This window comes from Dipodomys ordii, unplaced genomic scaffold (assembly GCF_000151885.1).
Source record: "Dipodomys ordii isolate 6190 unplaced genomic scaffold, Dord_2.0 Scaffold9, whole genome shotgun sequence".
In the NCBI taxonomy this organism is placed as follows: Eukaryota; Metazoa; Chordata; class Mammalia; order Rodentia; family Heteromyidae; genus Dipodomys; species Dipodomys ordii.
The window spans coordinates 19,118,724-19,138,899 of NW_012267225.1; the positions used below are offsets into that span (position 1 = coordinate 19,118,724).

The 20,176-nt window shown below is 38.2% G+C and overlaps 1 protein-coding gene across 2 annotated transcripts in view; it reads right to left on the reverse strand.

Moving 5' to 3' along the window:
• Positions 1-705: 705 nt before the first annotated feature.
• The window catches only part of Atp6v1h (ATPase, H+ transporting, lysosomal 50/57kDa, V1 subunit H), a 92,383-nt gene continuing 72,912 nt past the window's right edge, over positions 706-20,176 (reverse strand). For both annotated transcript variants that reach the window (XM_013009374.1, XM_013009373.1), the window contains one exon: positions 706-1,037. In XM_013009374.1, coding sequence (XP_012864828.1) covers positions 977-1,037 — 61 coding nt within the window. In that variant the 3' untranslated portion in view covers positions 706-976. The remainder of the gene's footprint in view (positions 1,038-20,176) is intronic.

Below are 20,176 nucleotides of genomic sequence, written 5' to 3' on the forward strand. Positions count from 1 at the left end.
AAGCAAAAGAGACATTCTTTCAGAATATCTTGCTTCTGACTCTTCCTAACCCCTTCTGTTCCCACAGCTTTCCTATGACCCTGGGGAAAGAGTCTGAAGAAAAAGTCTAATTAGGAATTAACAACAAATCAGAATGTTGTAGTTCATGACCAGTGAAGTATTACCTTCCAAAGCACCCAATTATAATAAGGGAAATCAATGAAAGTACAAAGCAGGAAATAAAATATCTCAAAGTCACTGAGAGCTACAAAAACAGACAGAGCAGCAACAGACCTTGAGCAAGATACTTCACTTCTGAATAAAGTTCTTCACACTCACCCTCCACTGTCCTCCACTTCATTACTTCAATTCCTGAGACAAGAACCCCACACAGTAGCAGTGGCAGGGAGAAGCCAGCAAACATTGGTAGACATGACATACTGTTGAACAGCAATACTGGCAGGCATTATCTGCAGTTGAGCTGTAACACTAAGCAGGTGCTACCTGCTACAAGGCTGAGCCCTAATGGTCTCAGCCAGCTGTGGATCCAGAGGGCTGTGATGTCAGAAAGGCTGTGTGGGCTCTGCCCACCGAGAACACCCAAAGATTCCATATCACTATTTTGCATCTAGTTTCTCAATTTGGCTTGAGAAGGGACAAGAAGTAACCACTGTTCAAAACCCAAGTAAGGAACTAGTAAAGAGAAATGGCACATTGGGAGTAAGAATCCTTTAATAATTCTATTTATTTCTATAGAACAATAAATACAGAAATTGCAAGCAATATATGTAACACTAATGCTTTCCTTAGACACAGAAAGTTACATCATCACAGGCAAACACCACTTTTTTTTTTAAATTAGCACTGGAAAAAGCTACACAAAAGAAGAAAAAATTACTAGCAAATTTTAAAACTACATATTCTTGACCTTAAGTACTGAGGTTCCCAACCCAAGTGGTCCGCCAGAGAGGCACAGAGGAAGGTCAAAGAGGCCAGCTTAGCTTCGGGCGGCAGCAGTCTGAGGCTGCTCTGACTGGAGTTGTTTACCAAGATATTCCCTAAAAGAGAGAGAGAGAGAGAACAAGGTAACAAGGCAAATTAGAACTTCGATAACAAGGTCATTCTTGAGATCTACAAAATAATAGCCCTAGAGCAACTAAACTACCCCAATTTTTCAAAAGTACTCTACTCTATGAACATCCCCCTAATTCCATACATAAACATAAATTGTGAGTTACTAATTTTGCACAAACAACAAATGATCACAGGCACTGGAATTCCTTATGGGGAAAATCTACTCTCCTGATAGCATAAAGGTCTTGTTTATAACTGCTGCCACTTCTGCAATATAAATTTTTAAATGAACTTTTCAAGCCCTAGGACCAGCACACACACACACAAAAGAACTTAGTTATAATTCTATGTCATGCCATAAACAAAAAGATGTCCTCATGTTAGCAAATGCAGGACTACAGATCTTAGGATGAACATAGGGTACATGGAAGTTAGGGTCAGTTGGCCTTGGTGCTTCCATCCTGAGTTCCCTGACCAGTATTTTGCTTAGTATTAGCTACAAGCAGCAAAAACACCCCATTATACATGATACTCCCCGACCCCAGCTTTGACCCTGCTAGCGTAACACTTAGTCTGACCACAAGCAACACATAGCCTAACCTCAAGCTAGTTAAATCTCTAACAAACCTGCTTCAGGCTAGACCCCAACCCTCTTCCCTTCACCCATCAATACACAGCCCCTCCAATATACCTTTCCAGTAACACACTTTCCCTCCCCTATAAAACTCTGCAGTCTGTAAGTAGTTAGGGGACTCAAACATTGCTCTGGAGACCCCCTCCTGAATAAGCCAGTGCAGGTGTTGAGCCAATTCTTTGCTTACCTTATGCAAGTTTTGAGTCTAACAGAAATAAGTATCTGATCATAACATCAGGCATCATATCACAGATAAGAACTATTGTTTTGGACACTGGCTATGTAATGGGACAGCCCAAAGTTCACACAAGGACAGTGGTAATGGATCTATGACACTCTGAGGGCTGAGAAGCAGATTCTCTTTTTATCCATAGGGCCTTGGTGCTTAGAAGGGTAGTCTCCAATGGTAGCCTCTTTAGATCACACTTTACTTCAAAAGACAAATTGAACATACGCCCCCCAAATAGACTTAACTCTAAGTCACAGACAGGACCACCACTAACTCCAGGCCCAAGATGATCTTTTCTCTACTTTCCCATTAAGGATTCACTCAAATACTTTTTAGAACCAACTAATGAGGACAAGAAAATTAATGAGAAGTACAAGTTGTCATGTCGAAAACGAACTTTACAACTTTGGTGCGGGGGGGGTGGGGTGGAGGGGACTGGGTGTGGGGGGGGAGGCTGGGAAGGGATGTGAAGGGTAAACAAAGGAGGAGGCTGCAATGCTTGATAAGAAATGTACTCATTATTTTGCCCATGTAATTGTAATCTCTCTGTACAGTATGTTCACAAAAAATAAAAATTAAAATAAAAAAAAGAATAGAAATAGCTGGGCGCCGGTGGCTCACGCCTATAATCCTAGCTACTCAGGAGGCTAAGATCTGAGGATCATGGTTCAAAGCCAGCCGTGAGACTCTTATCTCCAATAAAGCACCAAAAACTGGAAGTGGCTCTGTGGCTTAAGCAGTAGAGCGCTTACCTTGAGCTGAAGAGTGCAGGGACAGCACCTAGGCCAGAGTTCAAGCCCCACGACCAACAACAACAACAAAAAAGAATAGAAATAGAAATAGAATATGGAATAGAAACTGGCTTTACATTCTAGAAACTTCACATCACAATGGTGCTGTGTGCAGAGGTCACAGTGCTCCCTTAGGGGCTAAAGAAGGGACGCATGCTGAAAATGCATGGTTGGGAGGCAGAGCATCAGGCCCAGGGCCAGAGCCATCTCCTCACCCAATCAACTGGTCACTCAGCCTCTCCCTTGTTAGAGTACCTCCAGGAAGCAGCCTTTGGGTGTTTGCACCATCACTGGCAAATGCCATCCTGCCTTCCTCCTCAAAGGCACAGAGAGGGGATAGGGATCTGCATGTTGCACCAATCTCATACTCTGCTATGCTGTCAAAACCTCATCCAGAGAAGCAGAGACTGAAACAAGCTGAAAGAAGAAGGAAACTCTGGCAATAATCAAGGGAAGGAATATCACATTGTAGTAAAATGCACAGAAGAAGGGAATACACGAGCTAGCTGGGTGTGAGGTATAGGGCATTCCTCCTACAGGCTGAGGACACTGAACCATGATCTCCAATGTTGAGACTGGCACATCACCAAATTGTTTTCTGTCTTTTCTATCCAAACAGGAAAGTTCTTACAACTGACGCATTAAGTTTAGGTGTTTTAAATGTTAAAGTGTAGACTATTTTTGTGTTACAGGAACCATCCTGAACAATTTAGACAAAGAAAATCTGATTTCCAACAAAAATAGATATATCTATTTTATGTGAGGACCAAAAGAAAAGCTAGCCTGTCGATTTTATTAGACAAAACCACAGACGTTCATGGTCACTATGAATGCTGCTACTCTGGGAAGGCCTGCAACTACAAAACATCTATTTGTTTTGTGGTCTTGGGTATGGGATGGAGGGGGAGTGTTAAATGTTTATTACAAAGTTTCAGATAGACAGACATACAGATAGTACTACTAAGGACTTTGACCTGAAATTAGACAGTCTTCATCACTGTATTTATTATGGCATGAGACTTGTTAAAATACCAGAGGGATCAGAATCACACTCAAGTGAAAGAATACCGTACTGCCTAATCTATATTCTTTGGGGGAAATTGGATCTGGATCCTCTGAACATGAGGTCAACTGCAGTTTTCTCAAGACTCAGAGACCCAGCTCAACTCTCAACTCCTCTGTGGCTCCAGACCCAGGGAACCTGGGAACACAAAATGGCCACTACCATTCTGTCTTTTATCACAAGCTATCACGGAAACTTTATCCATGTGTAATGCTATGTCATCCTTCATCTTGATAGAGCCTGTGAGGTATGGGTTGCTTTTATTTCACAAGGGAAGAACCAGAGCCTAAGAAAGTGGCAGTAACTTCCCATGGCCTGGCCAGGGCTTTCATCCCATTTCTCTTGAGTGTGGATACAGGCTTCCCATAAGATCCAGTGAAGTATTTGTTCCTATTTTACAGATTAGAAAACAGAGGTATTGACTAATTTCTTCAGGTCCAAATTACATTATTGTCAGTCAAAGGAAAAGCTAGCATGGATCTCGCTTCAAAAGCTTTCAGTGCATCTATAATAAAGTACAAAAGGTGTTTCAAATAAATTACTCTTTCTATATATGAAGATCAAAACAAAAACTTAACTTGTAATTTACTCAAGAGGGTTGTTTCTATCTGTAGTTGGGAGTTGACATTAAATCTCCTCTACTGCCTAAGAAGAAATCTTTTTTTTGGGGGGGGGGTCCGGGCGGGGCGCTGTCCCTCAGCTCTTCAACTCAAGGCTAGCACTCTACCACTTGAGCCACAGCGCCACTTCCAGCTTTTTTCTTTTTGCTTATGTGGTGCTAAGGAATCGAACCCAGGGCCTCATGCAGGCAAGGCAAGCGCTCTATCATGGAGCCACCTTCCCAGCCCCAGAAGAAATCTTTATGAAGTACAATACTCTTCATGTATTAGTAAAATCTCTGGGACCCCAACATCTCTGAAACTGAAATAAAGAGGCAATCTGAAGACTCACTCCCTGTTTTAAAAATCCAAGAACATGAGCATCAATGGCTTATGCCTGTAATCTTAGCTATTAAGGAGGCAGTTCAAAGGATCAAAGCCAGCCTGGACAGGAAAGTCTATTAAGACTTATCTCTGAATAACTACCAAAACAACAGAAGCAGAGCAGTGACTCAAGTGGTAGAGCACTAGCTTTGAACAAAAAAGTTCAGAGACAATGTCTAGACCTTGAGTTCAATCCCCAGGACACACACACGCGCACACGCGCACACACACACACACACACACACACAATCCAAGCAAACAACATACAAAAGGGATTATTATGCTATAGCAGAATATCCATCTCATCACAAAATATTCAGAACTGCTCTCCAGTTCCTATAGGGCCCCTTCAGACAGCTACAATTGGACAGAGGTACTGTGAATATTAACGTTTCTGTTCTCTGAGAAGCAAGACCCAGGAGCAGGCATCTGGGCTACCTTAGCCCTTGGAACAACAGAGGGGTTTCACTGTATTATAATTAGTGCTGCACTTTCACATATGCAAACATGTTTGCATATACTTGAGGCAAACCTTTTTCCTTTAAAACTAGAGTTGAAGACACTGACTCACAGTACTCAAAAACTAACCCTAGCCATACAATGAGAAACACATTGCAACTTTAGCATTACAATTTAGGGTGAGGAACAAATAAGTTCTAACAAATCAATGAAAACTACAAAGTCTCCATTTTCTTTCCTACTTTGTTTACCAAGCTCTATAGAAAACCATTATTAACATCATTTTTGAATTGTTTTCTCTGGTCTTCTTTCAGTGCAAAAATTTTCCAAAACCAATTAATACCTAGAATATTAATACCTAGAATATATATCCCATTTTTTATCACAATGGTAATTAAAATTATAATACTCATAATTATCTGATACTTGTCAATCCAACTTACTCTGTTTGGGGAAACAAGTTGGTATAGGATAAACAACTTATTTTATAAGCCATGAACTTTATAGTTGTTGAGAATAAAGGCTTGTATTGATTAAAGAGGAAAAATAAATTGCAAACTTTTTCTATAGTCTTATCTTAATGGTAATTCACTATAGTTTAATTGTAAATTGAGTCCTTCAACATTTATTATTATTTTAGTAATCACAAACAATATAAGTTTTGCTTATATTTTGAGTTAACAAACTTTGGTTTTCCTATGTAGCAACAGAACCACGTACAAACACAAATTCTCAAAGTCAGTACTATTTAAACTGCTTCCCCCAAATTTTTAAGTCTTAGCCTAGGGAAAGTGGATTTGTACTGGTACTAGGGCTTGAACTCAGGCCTTGGATACTATCTCTTAGCCTTTTTGCCCAAAATTGATGTTCTACCATTTGGGCAACAGCTCACTTGCAAGTACTTACTGGTTAATTGGAGATGAAATCTCATGAACTTTCCTGCCTGGACTGTTTTGAACCATACTCCTCAAACCTCAGCCTCTTGAGTGGCTAGGCTTATAGGCATTAGCCACCAGCACTTGGCTAGAAAAGTGGTACTGACCATCACAACAACTACAATGTTTTATTGCCTTCTCCTTAACTAAGCATTGTACTAACTGCAGTTTTTTTCTTTTTCTTTTCTTTTTTTTTTTTTTTTGAGACACAGCCTCACCATTTACGAGGAAGAGCTTGAACCCCAGATTCTCCCAAGTGGCTAGGATTATAAGCATATACCACCACACTGGGAAGAATACACATTTTTGTTACTCTTCATAACATCCATAAAAGACAGAAATACCCTACTTTTATAGATAGGAAACTACATACTAGCAATGATAAATGACATGCAATAAGGTTAGGATAACTAGTTAATGGTAAGAAAAGTATTTTTTACCCAATTCTGTCTGATTTTAAAACTTACAATGACTAGAAAATACTGTGTCATAGTACATTATTCTGCTGCTTTAATATTACATCTTACATATTATATATCTTACACATTATATATTACTATATGACAATAGAGAGCTTTGGAATCACAGTGTAAATCTATATTTTCTGGAATACATTTTCATAATCACTAGCTGCTTCATTTTCAGTCAGCATCTAAATTCAAAGCATAACAGATTAGCAGAATCACTAACAAGGTGTGCTGTACAATTTTAAAAAACAAGTCAGTGATTCTAATCCTAGGCTAGTTATGGCAAGTTTTAATCTCTAGTAATCATAAAACAAAATATGCATTTTGAAAACAATTATATTAAACTGTATTCCACAATAGCCACAAGAGGATTTGGAATGTTCTCACCATATTCACAATGTCTATGGTGATCATTACAAATTATACACATGAACCAAAAGATCACATTATAGCCTATATATGTAGCTTCATACAGATTAAAAATAAAGTAGCTATTCAGGATGTATAGGATCTTAGTTCAAGGCCAACCCAGGTAAAAAGTTAGCAATATTTATGCCTTAACAAAGACTCTAGGTACGGTGGCATACTTCTATGAAAACAGCTACATGGGAGTCTGTAAGTAGGAGGATAATGGCCTTCAGCTATCCAAGGCAAAAAACTAAGACTTTTCCTGAAAAAAAAAAAAAAACTAGCCAAGAGCATGGCTTATGTGGCAAAACACCTGCCTTGCAAGCATGAGGCAGAGTCCAAACCCAATACTTTCATTCATAAATAAATATATACACACATAAATACATAAATGAAATGAGAAAGCAAAAATGAATTGCAACAAAAGAAGCATGCAAAGTTTTATAACTATGTACTTTTTGTAACTATTCTAGTTATCAAATCGTGTGTGTGTGTGCACATACATGCACTTGTACCAGTACAGAGCTTGAACTCAGGGCCTGGATACTGTCTCTCTTTTTTTGCTCATATTTTTTTTTCCTGGTGGTTAATTAGAGATAAGAGTCTCAAAGACTTTCTGCTAGACCTGGCTTTGAACTACAATCCTCGTATGTCAGCCTCTTGAGTAGCTAGGATTATAGGCATAAGCCATTAGTACCCAGCTCAAATTGTTTTCAACTAGTTGTAAGATCTAAATATATCTAGCCAAATCCTGAGTTTCTTCAGTTCTGATATATGTTTAGCAGGAGTCTCTATTTAAACCTACCCCCTCTGCTACTAGGTCAGTAATACCTCACAAAATGTCCTCATTTTTCATCCAGATGATGATGATGTAATATGTTGGGCCATTGAAAATAGCAGAGTTGGCAGGAAGCCCCCTTCTCCTTTTAAAGATGCTGGTTCCTGATCAGCAAGGAGCAAAAAGACCACAGCACCATACATAGTACATCCTTAACTGATCACATCACATACAAACCCAGTTACGCAATATGATAATGGTTGAGGGGGAAAGATATATTTATGTTGTTATAATGACATCTAAAAACTAACCATAGTAAGTAAGCAGAGTCACATTTAAGATATATTACAGACTCCTTTTTCTTGAATTCTATTTAGAATGTAAGAACAGAAGCACAAGAGGATAAAAAAAATTTACATGCTCTGGTATTCAGGTGCCTAGAATAAACTAAGATATTAATGCATATTCTATGAGAAGTATTTGTAAGTGAGGAGAGGGTGAATCAGAGGTCAGAGTGCTTATCTGGCAGTCAAGTGCCCCTAAGTTCTATCTCCAGCACTGGAACAACAAAAGTTGAATAATTCCTAGAGGGTAATTAAATCCTGAAAAAGGAAGCATCTTTTTCCTAGAAATATACTGACATATCAAAAGAAAAAAAGATGTCAGCAGTTAACCCTACCAACTAACTCTTCCACAATCTAACAGTACATTATAGCAGAATTGTTTAAACATAATGTAAAATCATCTTTGGAATCTGTTTCTAAAAAAACAAGACAACTCTACATTAAAGAGTCCATATTTAGTAGTCTGCTATATTTACTTATTCAATAAGTACTAGAGTTTGAACTTGGGGCCTTGTGCTTCCTAACAAGTACTCTATCGTATCCCTATAGTCCTTTTGCCTTAGTTTGGGGGGGGGGGTTCTTCCAGAATGTACTACTATATTCCAGCTGGAAATAATGATGATGTAACTTTGGAACTCTACATACAAGGCAAGAAGAGCTTTTGGTACTTTGGATTTTGTTTGGTAATTCATAATACCAAGTATAAACCTGGAAAACTGCTGGCTTCTTCAATTTTATTTATGTCTTCCATCCCCATCCAAGCAGTGTCCAGGTCTTATAAAAGCTGTCTCCTCAGTACACGTTTACCTAGTTGACATATACTAATCTATGGCTTGGGTGGAGCTGCAGCCTTCTTACTCATGCTTTCCTTCAGTCTCACTGCAATCCAACAGCCACCACTCTCTCTAAAATGGCCTTCCTAAAATGGTACAGTTGAACTTTTTACTATCCCACGGTCGTTTTCCATTGCCTTCAGGCCAGGCTGTGTTAAGAGCTATTACTTGATTTAAATGGTCATAACTCACATTCCATCTGCTCCTAAAAAGATATAGAAAGGTACTTAGCTGAGGGGAGTCTGTCAGAGTTTGTCTTCCGTAGCAGCCATTTGCTTACCAGAGGTCAGTCACTTGCCTTTTCAGTGGTAACAGAATGATCATCCTAAGCTAAAGTTACATGGGAAATGGGGTAAATGCCCTCTTTTTCATCAACAAAGAGCCAGCAATAGCAGGCAGTGATTAAATGAAGCTAAAGGAAGAGAAGACCAGGTAATCAACCTACTGTGGGCAACCCATTAGTCTCCATTAGTCCTCAGCATTGGGAAAGGAGCTTCTGATTGCTGGGCAAGACCTACACAGCCAGCTGCCTATACAAAAGCCCGAGTGAGGGAGGAACAAAAGAACAGAAGGGACAAAACAAAAAAATCCATCACACAGCCAACTGCAGACATGGTAGCTGCAATGGAGATAACAAAGGTAAGGACATAGGGATGGGAGAGGGGTCATAAAGACAGTAAGCTCTGGACAAACAATGAAAACAGGAGGAAGAGGGAAGGAGGAATGAACTTTGCTTTCTGCATGCAAAGTAAAGCCTAGAAAATGCCTTGTTAGGAAGAACCTATATAAAGGACAGAGTACAATCAACTGTATGCCTGCTAAGTCCCAAGTATGGCTTACTGAGGAGCCTGATGGACTGACAGCAAAGTTCAAATTTGGGATTAAACAGACCTAGGTTCTAACCTACTCTTATAACTAGGAGAACATGGGCAATTACTTAGACAGTCTTACATCCAAGACTGCTTATCTGTAGTAACATCTATCATGAAGAAATAATTGTGTGAAGATAAACAGTGCATGTCTTTGATTAGTGTCTCTTTGGTGCCTGGCTTATGTTAAATCTTGTCTTTCCTGTAGTCTGGAATAGCAATGTCTCACTATATGGCCATCTGCTATCTGTAAACACATGGTAACTGATTTAAAAAAAAAAACTGGAGAATACTTCAACATGCTCAAAAAATTATAGTGCTTCCTACTCACTACCTGGTTCCATTCACAGCCCTTGAATTACAAGTAACCCTCAAAGTACATGTTTAGAACACAATATATTAAATGTTCAACCATGAGAAAAACATTCAGCATGAACTGGACACTTTTTGCCTACACTGGCCTCAAACCATAAGTCTCCTACCTATGTCTCCTATGCACCTAAAATTACAGACATACGCTACACCATGTCCAGCTTATCTGCTAAGGGGCAAAGGGGTCTCACAAATTTTTTGCCTGGGCTGGTCTTGTACACAGTTCTCTCTCTTCCTCCTGAATGGCTAGGATTACAGGCATGTGTCCCATGCCCACCTTAAAATATCATTCTTCTTAAGACAAAAACAAACAAGTGCAGATATATCTGATTTTAAATGCACAAATACACTAAAGAAGAATACAGCTAGGTGCTGGTGGCTTATGCCTGTACTCCAACTACTCAGGAGACTGAGACCTGATGATCATGGTTCAAAGCCAGTGTGAGACTCTGTGAGACTGTTATTTCCACTGAACTACCAAAAAGCTGGAAGTGGAGCAGTGGCTCAAGTGGTAGAGTAATAGCTTAAGCAAAAAGCTCAGAGACAGCATCTAGACCCTGAGTTCATGCGCCAGGACCAGAAAAACAAAGTTTGTGTATATGCCTACACATACATACAAACAGGCCACAAGAACTTCTTATACAAACTAAACAAAACTGAACAAATAAATATGCTAAATATGCTAAAATTTATTTTCTTAAAATTGTATTTATATAACCAGGCACTGGTGGCTCAAACCTATAATCCTAGCTACACAAGAGGCTGAGATTTGAAGTTACCAGTTCAAAGCCATCCAGGGCAAGAAAGCCCATGAGACTTTTAACTCCAATTAACTACCAAAAAAGCCAGAAGTTGTGCTATGGCTCAAGTGGTAGCTCAAGGAAGTAGCACAAAAACTCAGGGACAGTACCCAGGGCCTGAGTTCAAGCCTGCGTACGCATGAGCGTGCGTGCAAGCACGCACATGCACACACATATACACACACACACACTGTATTCATTCTTGGTATCTCAAATAAAATCTCTGATACTAACTTGTGCTAAAAAGCTTGATTAGGAGAAAATTCTCTAATAGCGACATTATGTTTATCATAAGAAACACCTTATAAGAGATTAAATGTGCCATATCCAGAAATCATAACTGAGATTAGAAGCTGATATTAAGCTACAGCTTTCTCAAGATAACTACCTAAAGTAAATAAAGGAACACTTTTATCTTATTTCCATTCCTCCTTTCCTTCTAGTATCTAGTACTTTTCACTAGGCACTGAAAGAAAGAAGATATAGAAATAATAGAACTTCACTGGCATCCAAAAGCAGGGCTCTGGAATGCCAAGTGCCTGGTTATGTTTGCATCCTGCTCAGTCTCCCAATTCTGATTCTTTACTAAACCATTACATTATTTACACATAAGATTCAGTTTTCTATGCACTGACCAATATGGATTTCTGACTCAAAAGGTATTATACCTAAAAAAAAAAAAGATACTTTGCAGCCTTTACAGCAATAATTGACTCAGATAGAAACATCAATGAGATACATGCAGCAGCCCATGCCTATAATCCCGCTACTCAAGAGGAGATATGAAAATCACAATTTGAGGCCAGTTTGGGCAAAAAGTTAATCAAATGCTATCTCAAAGAATAAGCCAGTCATCATAGCAGATACTGTACCCTCAGCATAGGAGGCATAATTAGGAGGACACAGGCTAACCAAGGCAAAAAATGCAAGCCTCTGAAAAATAGCTAAAGCAAAAGCCTGGAGGCATGGCACAACTGGTATCACTCCAGCCTAGAAAGCATGAGCACTGACTTCAAATCCCCTTAAAACCACTAAATAAATGAACAGAGGAAAAGAAAAAGGAAGGAAGGAAGGAAGGAAGGAAGGAAGGAAGGAAGGAAGGAAGGAAGGAAGGAAGGAAGGAAGGTGGGTGGGTGGGTGGGTGGAAGGGGAAAAAACAAAAACCTACAGTAAATGCTAAAAAGTTGGGTGACAATCTGTTGGAAAATAGTTTTTACAGTCTCACAGCATCTCTCCAAAGATTGCTTACTCACTACAAAGGGAAAATAAATTAATGACAGTGGCAGATCTAACAAAAACTACTGTAACCACTGATCAAAGTTAGTATCCCCTATAACATGACAAACTCACTGAGTGGCTTCCTAGTGGCCAGATGGAGAAGGATACCACATCCCACCTGAGAGTTTCTACCAAAAAGTGCATAGGCTGAATCTACTTACGAGGAAACATCGGATGAACCACATTGAGAAAGTAAAGAATTGTTCTGTTCAACAAAAAAAGTCCAAAGAGAGAAATGGCAACAAAATGCAGTACTTTCCTGGCTTGGAGAAAAACATTTTGCTATCAGTATACATGGCAAACAGCCAAATTTGAGTTTGAGCTGTATGTTGAACCATTGTGCCACTTAAGGAAGCCACTATATTTAAGGCTGAAGGTCATACTATCACTTGAAAATAGTTCAGAAAGACAGGGAGGGGGAAGAGAGAGAAAGAGACAGAGAGACACAGAGATACAGAGAGAGAGAGAGAGAGAGAGAGAGCATGAGTGAAAGAGAGCACTCATAAATATGGTAAAAATATCTACAAGTGGCGAATCTAGTAACAGGCAGTTTGCTATACTATTCCTGCAGCTGTCCAGCAGGTGAAATTCTACTTCCTATTTCTCTGCATTGGCATGTACTTAATTCTCTAATAAGTATATATCATTGCAAGTTACTAATTACAAAGCTAAAAGTAAATACTCCCTCAATCCCCTTAACTGAGAAAAAACAGTATGAATAGATAGAGCATTATTCAAACTGAACACTAAAATGTTTTCTCCTAAGATGTTTCTACAGCATTTTTTAAGGTAGGAAAACTGACATCCAAGAGGCTGTGTTTCAAGTACCTGCTAGTCTCCAGCCTTACTAAAATCCTTGAAGAAAACAAGACATGACAAGTAGAGCTTTTAACAGTGCATGAAGTGCAGGAAAATGATGCCACCATTTTTCTGTTTTGATTTCTTGCAGTGCTGGAAATAGATGGAATCTAGAGGCTTGTTGATGGTAGGCATTCTTTACAGATTTTTCAAACCTCTGATCAAGAATATGAAAGGTGGCCAGGCACCAGTGGCTCACATCTGTAATAGCTATTCAGGAGGCTGAGATCTGAGAATGGTGGTTTGAAGCCAGCCTGGCAGGAAAGTCCATGAGACTATTATCTCCAATTAAGCAACAAAAAGTTGAAGTGGAGCTGTGGCTCAAATGTAGAGCACTAGCAAAAAAGCTCAGGGACAATGCCCAGGCCCTGAGTTCAAGGAAAGAATGTGAAGGATCTGCTTGTCCAAGCCCAACTGTACTGCATCCACAGATCATGTGATCCTATTCCTTAGTCATGTGGACCTATGTGAATCTGAACTCAAAATTATATTTAATTTAAAAAAACTTGTTTCCCTATGAAGATCTTTTTGAAGTTCAGAAAATAAAATAAATTTCTTCACCTTCTTTATTATCAAAATGTCCATTATCTATTTCGATTATACAAGCTGGCACTTTGCAACAACCTAAAGTTTATGCTATCCTGGCATTGCCAGTTCAGTTGTAATTATTAACACACAATGTACAACCTCATGAAACAACTATTATCAAAGCAGAAGAAATCTTAGACTGAGATCTGAATATGAGACAACATCTTAGAATTCTGTAGGCCACTTGGAATTTATATGAATGCACATATATATATATATATATATGAACCTATATACATATTTATTCTGCAGTGCTGAGAGTTGAATCTAGGATCACATATAAGTTAGGCATTTTACCACTAGTTACAGTCCCAGCCTAATATTTATTATAAATAGCTATATATCAATATTTTTATATATTGTTATTGTAAAGTTATTACATTTTACATGAGTACATTTCCTTTTTAACAATGTTACCCCTTCCCTTGCTCTCTCCCAGTTTTTCCCCCACAAGTTGTATAGTTCATTTTCAATATGGTGTCTAGTGAGTACCACTGCTGCATTTGCTCACCCTGTGCCCCACCATCACCCGTCTAAAAACAGATAAACTTACAAACAAAACAAAAAGTACAGAAAACAATAACAGCAACTATGAAACAAAATCCCCTTGTTTCCATTTCTTGGAGTTCATTTTGATAAAGATTATTTTATATGATCATATGTACATAGTTTTTAAACCTTTGTGATCTTCTAAGAATATTCTCCTTTGGTCTTACTGTGTGAATGTCTCAAGACCTGTGTAATTTATCATGCCCAAGTGTATTTTTTGTCTTTTAGCATCCAATGGGCTTACTTGTAGATTTATGGGCACATTCTAGTTACCACAAAAGAGGGAAACCCCAGAACCTTTGTTTCTGGCTTACTTCATTTAATATAATTTTTTTCCAAGTCTTTCCATTTCCTTACAAATGGTCCATTATTATTCTTTCTGAAGGAGTAGAATTCTATTGTGTATGTATAAAACTATATGATACTAAAGACATTTTCAAAGGTTCCTCATCTAACAATATGATAAGACTAATGTGGAAATTGCAGGCTCCCAAAAAGATATCAAATTTTTAAATACTAATTCTAAAAGATATTTAAATTCAGAAAGTTGTGCTTATTAAAAATCATAAGGAAATCTTTTGGTAACATTAGTACTAGTACCAAAAGCTTCAAATACATAACAGCTTCTTTTTCTTCAGTGCATAAATAGCCATTTTAAATACTGTGTTTATAGCTACACACAGAATAACTAGAATATGCTAAGCTAATATAACCATAATAGAACAAAGCAGTATTATCCATGCCCATGGATACAAAAGATCTAAAGAAGCTAATACTCATAATTTATTCTGCTTGAGACAAGGTTGAAAATGAATCTTGAAATAGAAAACAGAATATTCTACATAAGATCCTCTACCTACAGAATTCAGTGTTTCTTTCAGTGAAGTCCTGAGCTGTCCAAATGCACATATTATTGCTTCTGCATTAGAGGCTGATTACATTTAAAATCATTCTGTAGGAAAAAAATGATGACATTTTATGATGATGAACTATTTAATAAAGTATGAACAGAAGTATGTACAAAAGTTCTCTAGAGTAAATGGTCACTGGTCATATAATTTGCTCAAAGTTATGAGTATAGTAATCTATCACTGGTGAAAAAACAGGGGCTACATCAGGAATGCCATAATGAGTCAGAAAAACTCAGAGGTGCATGCTGTCACGTGGAAGGAGGGAGAGTAGAAGACTGCCCAGTTCCAGGACCCCTGAGTAGAGGGGCCCCAGGGTGTGGAGCCTTTGCCCCCAAATCTATGGTGATTCTATTTCTTCCCCAACACTCCCCTCCCCCACTCAGGAATACTTGTAATCAATTATTCTGTGTCAATACAGATGTAAAATGGAAGGGAAAAGAAAAATAGCAATTCTAAGACAACTAAATTCAAGGAAATAACTTTGAACTCAGTCAAGCTATGAAAAAGCATTAAATACTTTCATATGTTGTATAGCTCTATAATACATGTGACATAAGTCCAAATCTATCCCTACATAATCATGAAACTTAATATTTAACTTTTTAAAAAGAAAATAAAAATCAAGATACATGGGTTCCCAGTCCCATGATTTCATAAATGATTTAATTTTAACATGTAATTTTAATTTTACTATATCAAAAATCATAATTCAGTCCAATAAGCCAAAGCCTACAAATTCTCTAGTGTAGGAGATAAAATGTAAACTAAGATGGTGCTGGCAACTTGAAGGCCCAACCTGGAAGCCCAAAGAATCTACTCAGGCTATGCAGAAAAGCTACTGCCACCCAGCAGGCAGACAGACTTCCATCTACAATTATATTGTAATTATTCATAAATGTCTTACTATATTACAGAGTACTAAAACCTATCAATTATAAACCACTTTATTAAATCAAAACAAATGCAAAATGCTAAGAGAAGGTCAACTATGTTTTCAAGTTTCCACTTGGTGTTAATGTAAGCAGTTTCCAGCGACCTTCATAAAAGCAATGAAATAAATATTTAGAATATCAGTGGCACATTTTAGGTAAACTGTGAGGAAGCACATGAGTACACATACATTGCCCCCCAACACACAATCCCTATTTTAGGTAGATAGAAAGGCAGTCTTTACCAGCATAGTTTAATAAAGATAGCTAGGTTTACATAAAGATATGTATCTAATACTCTTATATTTATGGATGTACTTTGCAGAAGATTAACTTCTCATGTGAGATTCTATGTAGTGTCATATTAATCTAACATAGAAATAAATATTACTTAGGTAATTTTCCCTCTCTGGAACAAAAATTATGAAAATGTAAACATCAAAGAAGATATACAAGGTCAGATCTTCATATGAAGATTCCTTTTTGAAGAAAGTATAAGATGCTGGATGTAGTGGTACATGCCTATAATCCCAGCACTTGGAGGCTAAAAGGAGAGGATCTTGAGTTCAAGGACATCCTGAACTAAAAGTGAGCTCTTTTACAAAAAAAGAGTAAAGCAAAATACTAACACTAAGCACCTCCACTAAATGCAAAGGAGATTTATCGAAATTAAAATATTAAGATTTAAAATAGGTTGGCGCATAATTAGGAAGAGGGAGAAAAAAATGACTACCCTCCTTAAGTCAAGAATAAATAGCACATAAGCTAGTTTCTGTCTTTAAAGACACATACATATATACATACATGCATGCATACAAAATCATGCATGGAAAATGTACTATGAGACTAAGTCAAGTTTTAAAATCAAGGTAGAAAATCAAATTTTAATCCATTTTCAATGCATGATCAAAAACTCTCAACCATGTATTTTTCTCTACTGGCAAAGAGAAAACATGTCAATCTCCTCTTTCATACATCTCTCTCACATATCTCACACATCAGGAATATACATTAAAAAAAATAAAAAACACCCTAAGCTTGGGACTGGTGGTTCACACCTAAAATCCTAGCTACCCTAAGGATTGTGGTGCAAAGCTAGCCCAAGCAGAAAAATCTATGAGATTCTTTTTCTTTTTGCGGGGGGGGGGGGGGGGGGGGGGGGGGGGGGGGGGTCCGGTCGTGGGGCCTGAACTCTGGGCCTGGGAGCTGTCCCTTAGCTTTTCAGCTCAAGGCTAGCACTCTACCACTTGAGCCACAGCGCCACTTCCAGCTTTTTTCTTTTTGCTTATGTGGTGCTGAGGAATCGAACCCAGGGCCTCATGCATGCAAGGCAAGCACTCTACCATTGAGCCACCTTCCCAGCCCATCTATGAGATTGTTATCTCCAATCAATCACAAAAAAAACTTCAAGTGGAGCTATGTCTCTGTGGTAGAATGCTAGCCTTGAGCAAAAGAGCTCAGGGACAGCTCCCAGGTCTTGAGTTCAAGCCCCATGACTGACAAAAAAAAAAACTGCTAAACCCATCAACAGACTCTTTAAGAAAAAGAGCTATTAAAATGGATATGGAACCAGCCCAAATGCCCCTCAGGAGATGAATGGATCAAGAAAATATGGTGCGTGTATGTATACATGTATGTATATGTATATATATATATATATATATATACACACACACACACACACACACATACACACACACACACAAAATGGAATTCTATGCTTCCTTCAGAAAGAATGACACCACCCCATCTGTTAGGAAATGGAGACTTGGAAAAAATTATATTAAGTGAGGCAAGCCACACCCATGGTTTCCCTTATTTCCAATAACTAGTATACATCTAAAATAATCTTACCAGACAAGCAGAAAAGGTCAAAAGCTATGTACATATGACCATGTAAGATAATGCTAAGCAAAATGAACTCTAAGACATGGACACAAGAGGTTTCTCTTTATTGTTGTTGTTCTCAATGTACTATATGATTTCTTTTGTGTTTTCCTCCCTATAGTTTATCCCCTGTTGTCACTGAGTTCAATTTTGTTTGGTTTTATTTTGGGGGTTCCGGTCGTGGGGCCTGAACTCTGGGCCTGGGCGCTGCCCCTCAGCTCTTCAGCTCAAGGCTAGCACTCTACCACTTGAGCCACAGCGCCACTTCCGGCTTTTTTCTTTTTGTTTATGTGGTGCTAAGGAATCGAACCCAGGGCCTCATGCATGCAAGGCAAGTGCTCTACCACTGAGCCACCTTCCCAGCCCACTGAGTTCAATTTTGGTACCCTGAGTATTGTATATATGTTTATCTGAACTAGGGAAGGGAAGGTGAACAACAATATGAGGAGACAAAGGACAAAGGGAGAACCTATACAACATGTTGGAAATGATCTGTACAACTTGGAAGGGGGGGATTGGGAGAGCGAAAGAGGGAGAAAAATGAGGGAAGAGGTAACAAGTTAGACAAGAAATGCAGTCACTACCTTACTTATGTAACTATAACCCCTCTGTACATCACCTTGACAATAAATTTATTTTAGGTAAAATTACATTTCAGAATCCTTAATTTCAACAAAAAAATTAAGGAAAAATAAATGGGGCCTTTCACAGAAACTTCATTCAGGAAGAAAAAAGTTTTGCAAATATAAGCTCACTTGTCACAACAGACTCCAGATGTATTAAATGCCAACATTTTTTAAATAGTTGTATAAAAGATATATAAAAATAGTCACAAGATATTGATTTTTGTAAAAAAAAAATCTATCTCAAAAAGAATCTAGTGGTGTATTTAGTTTTTACAAGTGAAGTCTTATCCTCCAACTAATCAGGTAAAATATCATTTCGGAGTACCCTGTGCTTTTTCTTCTTACACAAAACATAGGAAAATATAAAATGTTTTCAGCTCACAAAGTGCTGTTCACAAGAACTCTGAAGGCTTCCCAAGTTCATCAACTTCTTTTCTCAACTTTTAATGCCAAAAGTAAGCCAACAACAATCTTTACCCAAGAGAGATAAAGCAGTCTTCCTGCTTTCAGTGTTACCTATGTAATATATTCTCTATAAAGTAGCCATAGTGATATTTTTAAAACACAAATCAAGTTTTGTCTTTTCACCACTTAAAAACCTTTCAATGGCTTTCAATCCATCTTGTAAGAATCAAATGTTAGTCAACAAGACCACTGGAGATACTAGCCCTCCTAAATGTATTTCTCTATGCAGATGCTGGAACTGTCCCTTCAAATTAGTTTCCAACTTCAGTACAGGCACAGTTCTTTCATGAGGGGGTTGCCTATGAATAGTAGAATGTTCACTAGCATCCCTGGTTTCTACATACCATGCGCCATATTTCCATTAAGTATCACAAACAAATGTGTCACCATGAATTGCTTTCAACAAGCCAGGCTCATTCCTGCTTAGCTTTTTTTCATCTTATTCACTCCACCTCAAATGCTAATTATCTCAATAATTGAGCGGTCATACTGCTTATCTATTATCACCTCAGCCTAACAGTTTTGTCCTATTCAGGGAAGCCTTTTTCAATTGTTTTATGCAAAGTTGTACTCTCTTCCATTTTATCTTTAGCCTGACCCTTAAAATACAGGATACAATGAAGATGCTCAAAAAGCCATTGTTACAAAATGCATAAATTTCAGTGTTTATGAGAAAACACTGACAGTGTCATGGCCAAGTCTGTATATGAGCTCCAGACAACATGCCTAGTTCCCTGCAATGTATTTGACAGCAATTCCACATGTCCTTATTTTAATGCACATTAATTCTTTCCTTTGGTAGTATTTTTGTCAGTTAGAAGCAATATACATTTGTTCCTTATGCCTTAACAAAAATAGTTCAAGCCAGGCAACAGTGACTCACCCCTGTAATCCTAGCTGAGTAGAAGGCTTTTGAAGGCAGTGCAGGCAGGAAAGTCTGTGAGACTGTTATCTCCAATTAGCTACCAAAAAAGCCAGAAGTGGAGCTGTGGCTCATTTGGTAGAGTGCTAGCCTTGAGCAAAACAGCTCAGAGACAGTACCTATGCCCTGAGTTCAAGCCCTAGGA